The sequence below is a fragment of the Lithobates pipiens genome, unplaced genomic scaffold, assembly GCF_037356315.1.
Source record: "Lithobates pipiens isolate NorthernLeopardFrog02 unplaced genomic scaffold, aLitPip1_a1.2 Scaffold_18, whole genome shotgun sequence".
Taxonomy (NCBI): Eukaryota; Metazoa; Chordata; class Amphibia; order Anura; family Ranidae; genus Lithobates; species Lithobates pipiens.
This window is the reverse complement of record NW_027507758.1, coordinates 634,499,843-634,516,369: the sequence shown is the minus strand read 5'-3', so window position 1 is coordinate 634,516,369 and position 16,527 is coordinate 634,499,843. Positions and strand designations below refer to the sequence as shown.

The 16,527-nt window shown below is 45.8% G+C and overlaps 2 protein-coding genes across 10 annotated transcripts in view; one reads left to right on the top strand and one right to left on the bottom strand.

Annotated features, from left to right (window-relative positions):
* The window catches only part of LOC143989539 (uncharacterized), a 427,264-nt gene that overhangs the window by 210,895 nt on the left and 199,842 nt on the right, over window positions 1–16,527 (top strand). The gene's annotated exons all lie outside the window — the stretch shown is intronic.
* LOC143989587 (uncharacterized) overlaps window positions 2,621–16,527 on the bottom strand; it is a 28,808-nt gene continuing 14,901 nt past the window's right edge. Inside the window, exons 2-7 of the mRNA XM_077489786.1 lie at window positions 14,632–14,760; window positions 14,370–14,504; window positions 14,078–14,281; window positions 5,359–5,535; window positions 5,147–5,270; window positions 2,621–4,231 (exon numbers count right to left, since the gene is read on the bottom strand). Coding sequence (XP_077345912.1) covers window positions 2,967–4,231; window positions 5,147–5,270; window positions 5,359–5,535; window positions 14,078–14,281; window positions 14,370–14,504; window positions 14,632–14,727 — 2,001 coding nt within the window. The 5' untranslated portion in view covers window positions 14,728–14,760 and the 3' untranslated portion in view covers window positions 2,621–2,966. The remainder of the gene's footprint in view (window positions 4,232–5,146; window positions 5,271–5,358; window positions 5,536–14,077; window positions 14,282–14,369; window positions 14,505–14,631; window positions 14,761–16,527) is intronic.

Below are 16,527 nucleotides of genomic sequence, written 5' to 3'. Positions count from 1 at the left end.
AGTAAAAACACGGAAGTCCGCCGGGCGAACAGCGCCAATAGTCCGCCGAACGGGCAGACCGCGAACAGCCGAAATTCGCCGCGAAACGACCGCCGGGCGAACTGTTCGGCCATCACTAACGGTAAGCCCAATCAAACAAACCAGCCGCTCCTTCGGGGGTCAGTGCTATATATACTGTATATATATATATATATATATATATATATATATATATATATTTGCTACATATATTTTTTTTTGGTATGTTGTTTTGCAATTTTAAATCCAGAGTTAGCATTATCTTGCAGTACATTTATATCCGTGTACTAGTCCCTTTGCAGGCCTCCTTTTTATAGGTGTGTGTGTATATATATTATATATTTTTATTTATTTTTCTGTATTAAGTATGTGAATATTGGATAGATTGGATACTCATTTCTTTTATCCAGTTTTGATTAAGAGCTGACTATGAATTATTTCATTCTGTCTTCATGTTATTAGCAACTGCACGGTGACTATCATGTGACCAAGATGCCTCTGATTGTATCTGTTCCAGAATCGGAATGTTTCCAGGGGTTTTACTCAAACCTGTTTGTAGTTCCCAAGAAGGAAGGAGTACGTCCAATCTTGGACTTGAAGGCCCTCAATCACTTTGTGCAGAGGTTCAGAATGGAATCAGTTCGCTCAGTAGTCACTGCACTCCATCAAGGGGACTCCCTGGCATCCTTAGACATCCAGGATGCGTACCTGCACATACCCATATGCCTTCTGCATCAAAAGATTCTGCGGTTTGCAGTCTGGGAAGCCACCTAACAGTTTTGTGGCCCATTTATATGCTACCTGCACAAACCCCTGAATTGAAAGTGAGATACATTGGGTTCTTGAGGTACCTTCACCCCTGAACATGGGAACTACTGGCTGGTAATCATTCGACCCACCTATTCCTATTTGGGACTGCTGATGCTCTTGAGAGGACTTCACATCGTGACCCTTTCTTCCCAGAGGTTGGAGTACAATCCGTTGGGATTACAAGCTCTTTTGACCCATTGTCGTATGGCATGCGGGTCCAACTGTTCTGGTAAGCGTATCCATCTTATACCTTCAGATTGTTGCTTCTACAGATATTCCCATAGACCAACAGATTGCTGTGATGTGTCTTGTGGATACTTTGAGTTAAAGTCTATTTGAGAAGATTGGCCACTCTCTCTCCATACAAGTGGACTTGTGTACAGATTGATGAACTGGCAATACTTTTCTTTTCAGGATCCACGTCATGTGACCCAACTGTTATTATATTGTCCATGCACTGTTGTATTTATATAGCACCAGGGATTATACCTCTATACCTTTGCACCTGTTTGCTAATTAGCATAATAGCTTTTTCTTTGTTGAGTATAGGTCACTTATACCCACTCAAAAAAAGTTTTTTTTTCGAATTTAATGTTTGTTTAGCGCTACATTTTTATTTTTCACATTTATTATAACTTTGTATGTTTGAATGTTAACCGCTATTTTGATTTAAGTAGCGCAGTGTTTTGCCTTTTTCATAAGTACACAGGTACTCACAGACCAGCGTGCACCCACAATACACAAGTTCTAACGATACACACACTACTCACACTACACAGCTACTATGACCCCTGTTATAACCTCCTGTTTTAAACTCTGTTTTAAACATTCATACCGTTATGTCACTTAGTAAGTTTGTGATATGCAAGGAGATTGAGGGGGTAAGAATGGAGCATGATCTGCTCTCCATTATCTTCAGTGGTGGGCAGGAGAGACATGAGGGGTCTGACAGACTCCTGATGTCTCATCAAAGAGAACCGGATACAACAAAGTGCTATCATATTGGGGTTTATCGGTCCCTCGAGTGCTAGCAATAAAGTTATGTGAGAAAATTAAAATGACACCCAAGCACTTAAAACCCCACCCCAAAACTTTGAGTTCCTTCTTAATTAGAAACATATACAACATTTTTCTGGTGTCTATATAATTAAAAAAAAACAATGATTGCCCTACACATATTACATAACACTATGCATGCCAGAGTGAGAGCAATCATTCTACATCCATTATTCTGGGTTACCTCTACACAGAGGACCTGGAAAGGCTTTTAAAGCGACACCTATGGGCAGATATTGAGTACTGAAGTTTGTCATCATTTCATCAGCACACACAATTGTAGGGCATCTATTTACTCGGCAAAAAAATCATCTTTTATATTTTACCAAAAACTGGGTAAAATATTGCAATTGTTCTTTAAAATTACACTTAATATATTTCTTACAGAAAGTTACACTTGATAAACCACTGAGCTAATAACATGTGACATGAACTACCAATCCTTTTATTCTCCAGGGACTCTGCTTTCGGAAAATATATGTTTGGGGGTTCTAAACTAATCTTCAGGACAAAAAAATTTACATTTTAAAGTGTGAAAAAAAAATACAAAAACAGCTCTGGCAGTGAAAAGGGTTAATGTGAGCTAGCTGGAATCACTCTGCCGTGTTTACAGTTTAATGTAACGTCAGTAAATTTAGTGCCAAACACCATTATGGCCACTAGATGGAGACAATTATGACATGAAAAAAAAAAGACCAAAACCTGTCACATTCGTTCAACTAGTTAAAAAATAAAATAAAAATAAAAAAAGACCTCTATGTGTTTGTGAAAGCTTACATCACAAAATGTTCTCAGCCAATGAAAGGTAATGACTCCATTTTTATTTTTCTACTGCTATAATGGGCAACACTGTACAACACTTCATCCATGTCTTTGGTGATCTCTGATCTCCTTATGAACTGTTTCTTACATGATGAAGATCAGCCATGGAGTATATCTGAGGTGTATATCAGGGTGTGCTTCTTCCCCACATGAGAGCTGTGATGTCCAGCAACATTCATATAGAAGACATTTCCCGCACTCAAGGCACTAATACACCTCAAGGGTTGTGTGGGATCCCTGATGTACAGGAAGACAGGACTTCAGTGAGGAACAATTCCCTCACTCAGGACAGAAAAGTGGCTTCTCCCCGTGTGCAATCTCTGATGTTTGTAAAGACTGGACTTCTGTGTAAAACATTTCCCGCACTCAGGACAGGAATACGGCTTCTCCCCCGTGTGAGATCTCTGATGTCTGGAAAGATTGGGCTTCAATGAAAAACATTTCCTGCAAACAGGACAGGAATACGGCTTCTCCCCTGTGTGAGATCTCTGATGTCTGTTAAGATTGGCCTTCACTGAAAAACATTTCCCGCACTTAGGACAGGAATACGGCTTCTCCCCTGTGTGAGATCTCTGATGCATAGAAAGAGCGGACTTCACTGAAAAACATTTCCCACAACCAGGACAGGAATACGGCTTCTCCCCTGTGTGAGATCTCTGATGTTTGTAAAGATTGAACTTCTGTGAAAACCATTTCCCACACTCAGGGCAGAAATACGGCTTCTCCCCAGTGTGCAACATCTTATGTTTTTCAAGATTGGACTGAATTGAAAAACATTTACCGCACTCAGAACAGGAATACGGCTTCTCCCCTGTGTGAGATCTCTGATGTGTGTATAAATGCGAGGCCTGTGAAAAACATTTCCTGCACTCAGAACAAGAATACGGCTTTTCCCCCGTGTGAGACCTCTGGTGTATTAAAAGTTCTGATTTTAGTACAAAGCATTTCCCGCACTCAGGACAGGAATACGGCTTCTCACCCGTGTGCACTTTTTGATGTGTGTAAAGATGCGAGGTTCGTGAATACGATTTTCCACACTCAGAACAGGAATACGGTTTTTCTCCGGTATGAGATATTTTATGGTCATTAAGTCTTGATTTAAAAAGAAAACACTTCCCGCACTCAGTACAGGAATACGGCTTCTCCCCCTTGTGAGAACGTTTATGCACATTAAGTTGGGATTTAAAACGGAAACACTTCCCACACTCAGGACAGGAATGTGGCTTCTCTGCTGTGTGAGTTCTTTTATGCCTATTAAGTTTGTATTTAGAACGGAAACACTTCCCACACTCAGTACAAGTAATCCTCTTATCTGTTGGAAGGACGGCCCCGTCCCTCACAGTCTGAGGTTCCTCAGGATAAGAGGAATACGATGGTCCATCTACACTGTGTGGTGCCGGATGGACATTTGAGGTAGTCGGGTTTTCTCCTGGACTATACTGTGTGATGTCCTCATCTTCTACTTTACAGTCTGGAGACAAAGTGAGACAATCCTCTGAGGTTTTCCTCATCTCCCGTCCATCTACTAAAATAGAAATACAAAGATTATTACTAGACATGAGCTGATTGGTTCCCCTAAACCAGGACTCCACCCACATCAGGCAGCTTTGTCTCTGAGGATCTTACAATTCCACCCTCAAGGTAACTAGTAAATGGGTCCTCTGATCTCCTACCAGATAATTTCTTTATTCATGGACCTTAGTCAGAGAGTGAGGAAACAATGAGAACTGTCTTTTATAGGAGTGACAGTGATGAGGGGATTATAGGACGAGTGTCCCCTCCCCCTCTATCACTCATTGCCATCTTCCAACACAAGAAGTCCTGCACTTCCTTATTTAGTCCATGATTTAGTCATGAATAACAGCGGGGCTGAGCCCCACCAGAGGTCAGAGAGTGAGGATGGGGGGAGAACACCCAAGATGAAGACTGGACTGATCCTGAAGACCCCCATCATTGGGTTATTGACTCCTCCCTCATTATCACTTTCTGTTTAAGGTTCCAAAGTCTGAGGATGTTATCACATTATTATCAACATGTAAAAGTCTGTGCTCCAATCAAATCATCCGATATAAAATGTCCAGCTGGTAGGAAATGGGTGTAACAAAAGAGAATACATATTATGTTTATATATAGCAGAGGGGAGAGAGCAGAAGTCAGGACTATTTAATGTACACACATATTGTATAAGATACAACAGATAGGACTATTTTATATCAGAATGATGTAATGTACAACACAGAGTATATAGTGCAGGGGTCAGGACTCGTAATATTGGTATTCAGTAATCATGGAAAGCTTATATGGTCACATGAGACAAGTTGAAGAGTCCCCACACCGCTGCCTCACATCTCCTGAGACATAATATATAGTTTCCATGGGTTTATCAGATGATGGGGACCCTCCGTACTTCTCTCTCCTTTACAATAAAGTCTCCTCTTACCCGGTGATGTGAGGGGCGGCTGATTGTCCATCATGACGTCCTTGTAGAGATCCTTGTGTCCTTCTAAATACTCCCACTCCTCCATGGAGAAATAGACAGTGACATCCTGACACCTTATAGGAACCTGACACACACAATGATACAGTCACCATCCAGACACATCCCTTGTCTGTTACTGGATAATGTCCCAGAATTCCCAGAATCCTCCTCACCTCTCCTGTCAGCAGATCCATCATCTTCTTGGTGACATCTAGAATCTTCTGCATGTTGTGTCTTGTAGGGATCAGGGAAGGAGGTGGGGGGGTGGTGATGGGATTCTGGATTCTCGAGGCTCTTGTGGTCATATTATGAGATCTTCTTGAAGATTTCTTCATTGTTACTATACAGTTCTGTGTTATAGAAAGATAAATATCACTCTCCCATAATCCCTCATCTCTATATTTATTCTCCAGGGATTTCCAACAATGTTCCAGATTCAGCAAAAGACAGATATCTCCATTCAATGATATGATTACAATGTGGTCAGATTTATATCTCCTTCTAGAAGTCATACTGTATAATAGAGAGTCACTAATGTTTTACTAGTAAGGCTTACTGACCCACCAGGAAATATTACCCATGGAATTAGTGATCCGTGGGAGTGGCATGCTGGTAATTATGGGTCTCACTGAATGGACTAAAGCTGATATTGTTATATTCTATACCCAATGCAGCCATCTTGTGCTATAACCAAATATGAGAGTATGTACACTTTATGTATTCATAGTACTTGTGTGCAGGGCCACTGATAAGGGGGTACCACCGGCCCTGCTGTATTGGGCCCGGGCTCTGTCAGTTCCAGAGGGGGCCCAGGAAGCTAAAATGTGCAATATGCAGCCGCTAAGCTACATTCTGTTTGCTTCCTGTCATTCTATGACAGAGTAGCTTAGTGCTCTGAATGTTAGCTGTACTCCCTCTCTGCTCTCTCAGGGTGACTTGTTCATATTACCTTCTGATTGTAACTTTGTTTCTCTTCACTTCCTCCTCCAGAATTTTTGCCATACTCATACTGCTTCTCAGACATGTCCCCCATCCCCCTTTCCTACAATCAAGCTCTGATGCTTTTCCCCAAGATCTATGATTGTGTCCTGGTAGCTCCCTGCACTCCTTTACTCCTTGTTTTGTCTGATCTATCTAGTCTCCTGTCTGCACAGACTATATATCTTCCCTGTTGTCTCCTTGTTGCTCTGCCAACCAGCTGTATTCTGTTCTGCCTTCATCTTCTCCCAGCACAACTTAGTGTACTATATGTAGCTGGGCTTCCCACTCCTCCCCCACTATATGTAGCTGGGCTTCCCACTCCTCCCCCACTATATGTGGCTGGGCTTCCCACTCCTCCCCCACTATATGTGGCTGGGCTTCCCACTATATGTAGCTGGGCTTCCCACTCATCTCCCACTATATGTAGCTGGGCTTCCCACTCCTCTCCCACTATATGTAGCTGAGCTTCCCACTATATGTAGCTGGGCTTCCCTCTCCTCTCCCACTCTATGTAGCTGGGCTTCCCACTATATGTAGCTGGGCTTCCCTCTCCTCTCCCACTATATGTAGCTGGGCTTCCCTCTCCTCTCCCACTATATGTAGCTGGGCTTCCCTCTCCTCTCCCACTATATGTAGCTGGGCTTCCCTCTCCTCTCTCCCAGTCTGGTTCCTTCAGTTCACTACCTCTATTCTATACAACTCTTCTCTCGCCTCTATACACTGTCATTACCAAATCTATATCTCACTGATCAACACTTTCTATTTAACTGTTTACTGACTAATCTAGTTAAAGAAGAACTTCCTAAAGGGGGAAGTTCCGCTTTAAGTCCCCCCCCCCCACATTTGGCATGTAATTTTCTTTGGGGGTGGTTGAGTAGGTACCTTTTTTTTTTAATTCTTTATATCCAATTTTTATCATTACAAAGCTAAGAGGAAAAAAATACAACACATATAGTACATATATAAAATATAAAATGGGGGGGGGGGGTAGCACTATTATGCACCTCACCCAGGTACCTGGATTTGACAGGTAGCCGCTACCACTTCCACTCAGACTGCCTAGGCGAGCTGAGCGAAAGTTCTCCTCCTTCCTCCCTGCCTGCAACCTTCTTGGACACATCACAAGTCCACGAAGACTGCAGGATCTTAGATAGAGCAGCATGGCTTGTGCATGCACAGTGGGCAGGCGGCTGTGAAGCAAAAAGCAGCACAACCAGCTGCCCAGTTATGCCGCATACAGACAATTGGAATTTCTGACAACGAATGTCCGATGTGAGCTTGTTATCGGAAATTCCGACAGTGTGCATGCTCCATCGGACATTTGCTGTCGGAATTTCCAACAACAACTGTTTGAGAGCTGGTACACAATTCCGATGCACAAAAATCCACACATGCTCAGAATCAAGCAGAAGAGCCGCAATGGCTATTGAACTTTTTCTCTGCTTTTTTTATTTTTCTCGGCTTGTCGTATGTGTTGTATGTCACCGCGTTCTTGGCAATCAGAATTTCCGACAACATTTGTGTGACCTTATGTATGCAAGACAAGTTTGAGCCAACATTGGTTGTAAAAAAATCCACGGTTTTGTAGTCGGAATGTGCGATCGTCTGTACGGGGCATTAGGATGCCAACACCTTCCAGGACAGCCTCTGAGAGGATAAGCAAGAAACTTACTCTGTTAGGCCAGAACCACTGCCTGGAGGACCTTTCTCCCAAATGCCTTAAGTCCTTTGTGTGACCCCGCAAAATTCACAAAGATTCCGACTTCCTGAAGTCTTTGTCAATTTTCAAATAAACTAAAAGGCTACGCCTAACATCAACTAAACTAAGTCCTGCTTCCTCATCACCTTCTGAGGAGGAGTAAAATGTTGGCGGGATAATGACTTGAGTTTTATGAAAAGTAGAAGAAACCTTGGAGAAGAAACTACGATCTGTTTTAAGCACAACCCTGTCCTCCAAAATCAATAAAAAAGGCTCTCTAATCGAGAGTGCCTGCAACTCACTCACTCTTCTGGCTGAGATAATTGCAATCAAAAAAGCGTTTTTTTTAAAATACCCATTTAGCATCAGATTTCTCCAGAGGTTCGAAGGGACTTCTTCTAAGAGCACAAAGTACCAAGGCTAAATCCCAGGAGGGACAGGCTTTGATCTTCACTGGCCTGGACCTGGAGAAGGCTTTAAAGAAATTCTTTACAAAATGATCTTGCTGCAGGGGGACCTGAAGAAAAACTCTTAAAGCGGCAGCCTGTACCTTCAAGGTGCTGACAGAAAGCCCTAATTCCACTCCTGCCTGGAAGAAGTCCAGCACTGCCGGAATACCTGGATCTTCCTGCCCCTGTTCTGCTAACCGGGAATTGAACCTCAACACCTTGGTGTAAATGGCCCTGGTTACTGGCTTATGACATTCTAAGAGAGTACTGACGACCCTTTCTGAAAAACCTTGGGCCCTGAACAGCTGTTCCTCAGATACCACACTGTAAGTCTGAGGGTCTCTATTTAAGGTTGCCGGATAGGACCCTATGTAACCAGATCCTCCCTCCTCGGAAGATGAATCGGAGGATATATTGCCAATCTCTTTAGGACTGCAAACTAGGCCTTTCTTGGCCAATATGGGGCTATCAGAATGAGATACCTGGGTCTGAAATTTCTGAAGGACCGCGGCAACCAGCCTTACTGGGGGAAAGGCATAGCACAGGTTGAAGTGCCATGCACTGGCGAAGGCATCTATCCCTCTGGCTTGATCCTGCGAGTGCAGGGAGAAGAACTGAGCAACCTTCTTGTTGCTTTCTGATGAGAACAAATCCACCTCTGGTATGCACCAAGTTCTCACCACCTGCTCAAACACTTCCTGGTTGAGTGACCATTCGTCCTGTTTCACACGCTGGTGATTGAGAAAGTCCGCTAGCGAGTTCTGAGCCCCCTTTAAATGAACCACTGACAGCGACGGTAGGTTCAACTCGGCCCAAGAGAAAATTTCTCCTGCGATCTTCTGCAAAGAAGGGCTCCTGGTCCCCCCCGCTTGTTTATATAGGCAACAACAGCTGCATTGTCCGACCTTACTTGGAGGTGTTGTCCCCTTATTTTTTGCTGGAAGGCTACTATCGACCTCTGTACTGCCAGCAATTCCCTCTGATTTGAGGTCCGCCTGGCTTCCACCCGAGACCAGGATCCTTGAGCCAGATCTTTTTCCAGGTGTGCACCCTAGCCGAAAGAGCTGGCATCTGTTGTCAGCACCAGAGCTGTTGGTCTGAATCACAACAGACCCCTGTCCAACTTGTGACTGGTTCGCCAACCACCACAGAGTCCTTTTGACCCTGGTGGGTATCAGCATGGGTTGATCCAAACCCTGCTGGCTGCCATCCCAGCAACGCAGGAGGAGAGCCTACAGCGGGTGTTGGTGAATCCTTGCCCAAGGGACTGCTGGAAAACAGGATGTCATTAAGCCTATCACTCTCATGACATCTCGGACCTGGGCTTCCTGATTGGTCTGAACCCGCGCTACTGCCAAACCTACCTTCTCTATCTTCTCTGATAGGAGAAAAACCTTCCCCTCTACAGAGGAGATTCTGTAACCCAGATACAGTACTTCCTGGGTTGGGAACAACTGAAACTTGTCCAGATTGATCAACCAACCAAGAGAACGCAGGAAGTGTTGCGCCTCCTGTAGATACTCTTCTAGCTGCTGGTAAGACCGGGCGACAAACAGAAGATCGTCCAAATAAGGGATCACTGTAATGGTCCTGACACGCAGCGGAGCTAGGGCTTTTGCTAGGACCTTTGTAAAAATCCTGGGAGAGGATGCTAGGCCAAACATAAGTGCCCTGAACTGGAAGTGGAGAATTTCCGAGTTCACCTTGACTGCCAATCTGAGGAATTTCTGGAATTCCGGATGTATCGGTACATGCAAATTTGCACCCCTGAGGTCGATCATTGCCATAAAGCAATTGTGAAACAAGAGGTTCGTTATCGTAAAGATACTTGTTCAGGGACCTGAGATTGAGGATCAACCTGAATTTGCCTGATGGCTTTCGCACTACGAACACATGGGAATATACCCCCTGTCCGTGTTCCGCATCTGGTACTCGGCTGATGACCTGTTGATCTAACAACTCTCCCAACAGCAGACTCAGAGCTTCTGCCTTCTCCCGGTCTCTGGGTAATTTGGTTACTAAGAAGGTAGGTGGGGGAATGGCACTGAACTCCAGCTTGTAACCATTTTCTATTATGCCTAATATAAACAGACTTGAAGTTGCGTTGGTCCATTGTGAGAGGAAATCCCCCAACCTTCCTCCCACTGGAACACAGGAATCACTGGGATTTTGAGGTGGTTTGAGGAGGATTGAATAGTATTCCTCCTCTGCCACGACTCTTGTAACCCGACCAGTGTTTTCTAGGCTGACCCTCTCTCTCCTGCTGGGTTTGTTGCCGAAACCCTCGAAAAAGACGTCTGCCCTCAGGCTTCTTCTTTTTCTCTGGAAAGGCTTTCTTTTTGTCCTGGGTACGTTCCAGAGCCTCCTGGAGCCCAGGGCCAAAAAGGCAGTCTCCTGAGAAAGGCAATCCACAATGCCTGAGCTTTGATGCTGCATCTCCCGAACAGGCTTTCAGCCATACCCTTCCTGCCGCATTAACCAAAGCCACAGACCTGGCCGCTAGCTTTACCGACTCCGCAGAAGCATCGGCTAGGAACCCAACTGCCTTAAATAATAAGGGAACGGATTTTAGCAGCTGTTGTCGGGACATGCCTGCAGAAATATGAGACTGTAACTGAGTTAACCAGCATTCCAAATTTCTAGCCACACAGGTGGCTGCAAGGGCAGGTTTGAGTGCAATAGAGGAGGCATCCAAAGCCCTCTTTAACAGCACATCACCCCTTTTCTCCATTGGGTCCTTAAGGGATCCTAGCTCATCGAAGGCCAAATCAGTATTTTTGGACACACCTTCCAACTTAGGAATCTTGTTCCAAGGCTGGGCCACGTCCTTCTCGAAGGGAAATCTGTGCTTGGGACTGCCTGTGGGTGCTCCCACTCCAGCAAGATCGCTTCCACTAGAGATTTGTGCACAGGGAAAACTCTGGATTTTTGAGCAGAGACCCCTTGATACATGAGGTCATGCTTGGAAAGCTGTACTGTACCGACTCCTCTCTGATCTCTAGGGTGTCATAGATCGCTTTTAACAAATCCCCCACATCGTCCAATGTCAATTTGTACCTGGACCATCTGGAGTAATCTTCCTCTTCCTCAGAGTCAGTCCCTGAGTCCACCTGGGAAGAGGCCAGCGACCTGGGCTCCCTCTCCCTATCTTCCCTATCCTCCTGACTGGGCTCAGAGATGGAGGGCAAACTTGCCCCTCTAGATAAGGGCACAGAGGGACACTGCATCCTATCCATCATTCCTCTAAATGATTTTAAGGTGGATGCAATCTAGTCTTTTACTGACGAAAGGATCTTCTGATACTCTGTCAGAGTCATCCTTAGATAAATTATTCACACATTCGGGGCAAAACGGCTTCTCCCAATTGGGCCCGGGTTTTGTCCCACAAACAGCACACTTTCTCCTTGGAGGCTGTATCTGAGATCTGTCCTGTGCTTTACCCTGAAAGCAAAAGAAAAGACACAAAACAAATCATGAGAGCCTGTCACCGCCACTGTGCTCAGGGAGAAGGAGAGAAGTGCCCAGCCCTTCACCTGTGGTTCCCCACCCAGGGAATGGCCTTGGTCACAAGGACCTTACCCCCTCCCAGAGCAAGCCATGGTCTGCCCTCACCATGCTTACCTGAGAGGTGCCGGAGCCAGAAGAACCGGAGTCGACCGCTTGAACTGCTGCAGTGCCCTCCATGGTTCCTTAGTGTTGCCACAGCCTCTGCTGGATCTACACAGGCTCCGAACGCCCAACAACCCACATACGCTGCACCTGGAGACTGGAAACCTTTGTCTCCTGGTGCCCCCTGATGATGTGGTTCCGCCGGAAGCTGCGCCACTTCCGTTCGTGGGAATGTAGAAGCCCCTCCTCGGACGCATGTACGTTCGTTACCATACCCGGAACGGACGTCCCGCATGCGCAACGCCATTCGTTCTTGGTCGCCGTTTGTTTTTACGATGAAGGACAACAACCGGTTTGTGAGACGAAATGGAGGTAGGGGATCCGCCGCTCTTCAGAGGTCCAACTCTCCCCGAGCTTATAGGCAGAGGTGTACAAGCAGCCCTCTCTTCACTGCACTAGACAGAGGAAGGTACTTCAGAGGCTCCCCCAGGACAGTCCTGGAACATGGAGCTCCCCAGGTTCCTCACACTTCCTTCCTTTCCGGCAGGAAACACAAAAACTGAAGGGGAAGGCCTGGAGGACCTCCTTTTAACCATTTGGGTGAATGTGTTTCCTGTCCCGGAGGGAAGAGCCCTATGTCTCAGAGGCTGTCCTGGAAGACGATAAGAGAAAATATAATTTTGAAATTTGTGTCATTGTCATATTATTATTGTCATTATTGATTAGAACAGTGTTTCTCAACCAGGGGTTCTGCCCCTTGTGGAGGATGTATAGCTGTCCGATGCACACCGACAGCGAGTACTGACAAGGGCCATTGATACCCGATACCTCCCCTGTAGTTCTGGCTTCTATCACATCAGTGCACAGGGCAGAGCAAGACTAGAGGAGGGAGTGCAGTGTGTAATAAGCATCTTGGCTCCCTCTCTCATCAGTAGCTATTGATTCCAGCAGGCACTGAATGCTGTAGTGAGATTAGCACAATAGGCGACATGTGTACAGCATACCTGTACTCCCACTAATTCTAACTGTATTCCAGTGATCTTCCTCAGCTTCTGTCCATCCCAGGAACTTGTGTGTAACATCACCTGGGATGGATGAGAGAGGAGAGCTGGCTGGGATCAGCACGTCATAACAGACATGTACCAGCAGCTTCCCTGTGCAGCTCTGCATGTGGAGGAAAATAAACAGTACTACAGACCCCCTGTGCCCTGACCTGTGGACACCCCCTGTGCCCTGACCTGTGGACACCCCCTGTGCCCTGACCTGTGGACACCCCCTGTGCCCTGACCTGTGGACACCCCCTGTGCCCTGACCTGTGGACACCCCCTGTGCCCTGTCCTGTGGACACCCCCTGTGCCCTGCCCTGTGGACACCCCCTGTGCCCTGCCCTGGTGTCTCCCCTGTGCTTTGTCCTGAAGACATCCCTGTGCCCTGACATGGTGACTCCCCTGTGCCCTGACCTGAGGACACCCCTGTGCCCTGACCTAAAGACACCTCTGGGCCCTGACCTGAGGACACCCCTGTGCCCTGACCTGAGGACACCTCTGTACCCTGACCTGAGGACACCTCTGTGCCCTGACCTGAGGACACCTCTGTGCCCTGACCTGAGGACACCTCTGTGCCCTGTCGACCCTGTGCCCTTACCTGGTGGCACCCCTGTGCCCTGACCTGGTGACCCCCCTGTGCTCTGTCCTCTGCCCTGACCTGGTCACTCACCTCTGCCCTGACCTGTTGACACCCATGTGTCCTGCCCTGGGGCAGAGACTCTTGCCCTGGCGACACCCCCTAATTGTAGTTGAAGATTAAATTTGTGTGCGCATATCACAAGTTCAACCCAAAATCTAGTATTAGTGTAGAAAAAAGCCAGCCTAAGTTCCACATTAAAGAAGTATGTTTTAATATTTTTTCTATTATTTAATGCCATTTCTAAAAACAATAATTGTTATATCAACAGCTCGCTGATCACACTGATGTTCCATGACCTGTTGATCTGAAAATTATTTTAGGGGTTTCCCAAGATCTCACATTTTTTGCCAAGGGTTCCACGAAGGCAAAAAAGTAGAGAAATACTGGATTAGAAGAACATCAGAAGACTTAAAGTGAATACATCCCAGTGTACAGCGGAGTCAGATTTAACCCCTTCGTTACACTCACCTCTCCAGTCAGCAGGCTGAGGACCTCCATGGTGAGGTTCAATATCGTCTCATTCCAGGGAAATGCCTTCCTTACATTCTTCACAAAACTCAAATTCTGCTGATTGTCCATCATGACGTCCTTGTAGAGATCCTTGTGTCCTTCTAAATACTCCCACTCCTCCATGGAGAAATAGACAGTGACATCCTGACACCTTATAGGAACCTGACACACACAATGATACAGTCACCATCCAGACACATCCCTTGTCTGTTACTGGATAATGTCCCAGAATTCCCAGAATCCTCCTCACCTCTCCTGTCAGCAGCTCCATCATCTTCTTGGTGACTTCTAGAATCTTCTCCATGTTGTGTCTCTCAGGTTTTAGGGAGTCACATGGAGGCACTGTGATGGTCATATGATCACCTGACTTCACAAGAGGAAATCTCTGTATTGAGGAACCAATAGAAATATCATGTTAGAATCCCAGAATCCTCCTCACCTCTCCGGTCAGGTCTGAGTTTTATTAATAGAGATAAGAGTGATGTCATGTGACCTCCCAGAATCCTCCTCACCTCTCCGGTCAGCAGGTAGATGATCTCCAGGGTGAAGTTTAGTATCTTCTCAGTCATGTGACTCCGGTCCTCCTCCATCCTCATTGGTGCCATCATTTGATCTATACAGGTCTCCTTGTAGACGGATAACTTTGGGAAATGAAAGTAAGATTTGGATGGTATTGGTCATACAATAATAGGATGTAGATGTGAGGGGGGTAATAGGAGGGTTGCTGTACATTTAAGGACTACCCCCCCCCCCCCCATGTGAACATATTTAGTTTGGACTGTTTAGTGTTTACTAGATTTTCAAGTTCCTGGGACCCTCTTGGCCTCTTGGACCATAAATTCCCTTTTCTTTGTTGGCTTTGTTTGGTTTCTGAACTGGTTTAGATTTGTTTTAGATCTGCAGACAAGGAATGATAAATACGATCCTCCCTTTGACTTGTTTGCTCTGAGGCCATGCTGTGAGGTCAATGTAGGGTCATCATGATGTCCAGGAAGGGGAGCTTGCTGACTTTTGGCCAGAGTTGCCGGCTAATTAGGATAATTGCCATAACTCTGGCTGCAAGGCTCCAATTTCTGGCATCCTGCTGACTGACAGGAGTGATGTCACTGTCACTTAGGTTTGCCACCTTTTCTTCAAGTCAAACCCGAACACTTTAGCGGCGAACAGCAATTTTTTTTTCCAAATATATTGTTTATTGGATTTTCAACATGGGGCAAAGCCACTAAAAGGTACAGTGGAAACATATAAAAGTGAAGGTCGCAGCCTCTCATCAACATAACTTAACAAAAGGTATCATCCATCTGATCGAATCATACTTAGTGAGAGTTTCCTTAATGATCTAAATAAATGTTCAAGATGAGCAGTAGTTCACCTCTCCAGTCTTCTATAATTTACCCAGAGGGTAGAGTGAATGGGTTAGGGGTGGTGACCAATAATAGAAGAAGAAAAATAGAATTGTTGTTAGCGGCTATCTCTCAAAAGGGATTTACCCTCTTCTGAGCGTATAAACATGTTCCAAAGGGTCCAAGTTTTATTGTAGGTTGTTCGGAATTTGGAAATCTGTGAACCTTTGAGAGATGGTGCGGATCATTGTCCAAAAAGCTGTCAGTTTGTTACAGGACCAGAACAGATGCCATATAGTCCCTCTATCCTCCCCACAATGCCAGCAGTGTTCTGGTGTATCCGGAAAGATGACATGTAGGCGACTGGGTGTTAAATACCACCTCGTCAGGATTTTATAATTGGTTTCCTGGATCTTAGTACATATTGAGGATTTGAGGGAGAAATTGATCATGCTCTGCCTGTGTCATAGTGAAAGTACGGCAAAGGTCTGTCTCCCACTTTGCAACGCATGCCAGAATGGGTTGCTGAAGAGGCGCATTTAATAGATCATACATTTTGGAAAGGGTATGTGAGAGCGGTTCCGTCTCTGAACAGTACTTCTCAAGCGTAGTTAGAGATCTAACATAATTTTGAGGATTTAGGATTGTTTGGAGGAGATGATGAATGTGTACTGCATTCCAAAACAGGAGTCTGAATGCACCCAAAGTGTCCATTAGCTCCGGAATGGAAGACCACCTGTCCTGCGTCACAAACTGTGAGGCAGTTGTACAGTTAGAAGTTCTTAAAGCGGAGGTCCACCCTAAAGTGGACCTTCCGCTCATCGGAACCCTCCCCCCCTCCGGTGCCACAATCGGCACCTTTCAGGGAGGAGGGGGGTGCAGTTACCTGGATAATCCAGGTAACTGCACCCACTTCCGGGATAGCTCTCTGCGGAAAGGGGCGTAACTTACGCCCCTTTCCGCAAGTGCCCGCCCCTTCCCGCAAGTGCCCCGCTGCCTGCTGGGAAACACACAGATCCCAGAGGCAGCGGGGAGCGTCCTTATTGCGCAGCGCGATTCGCGCAT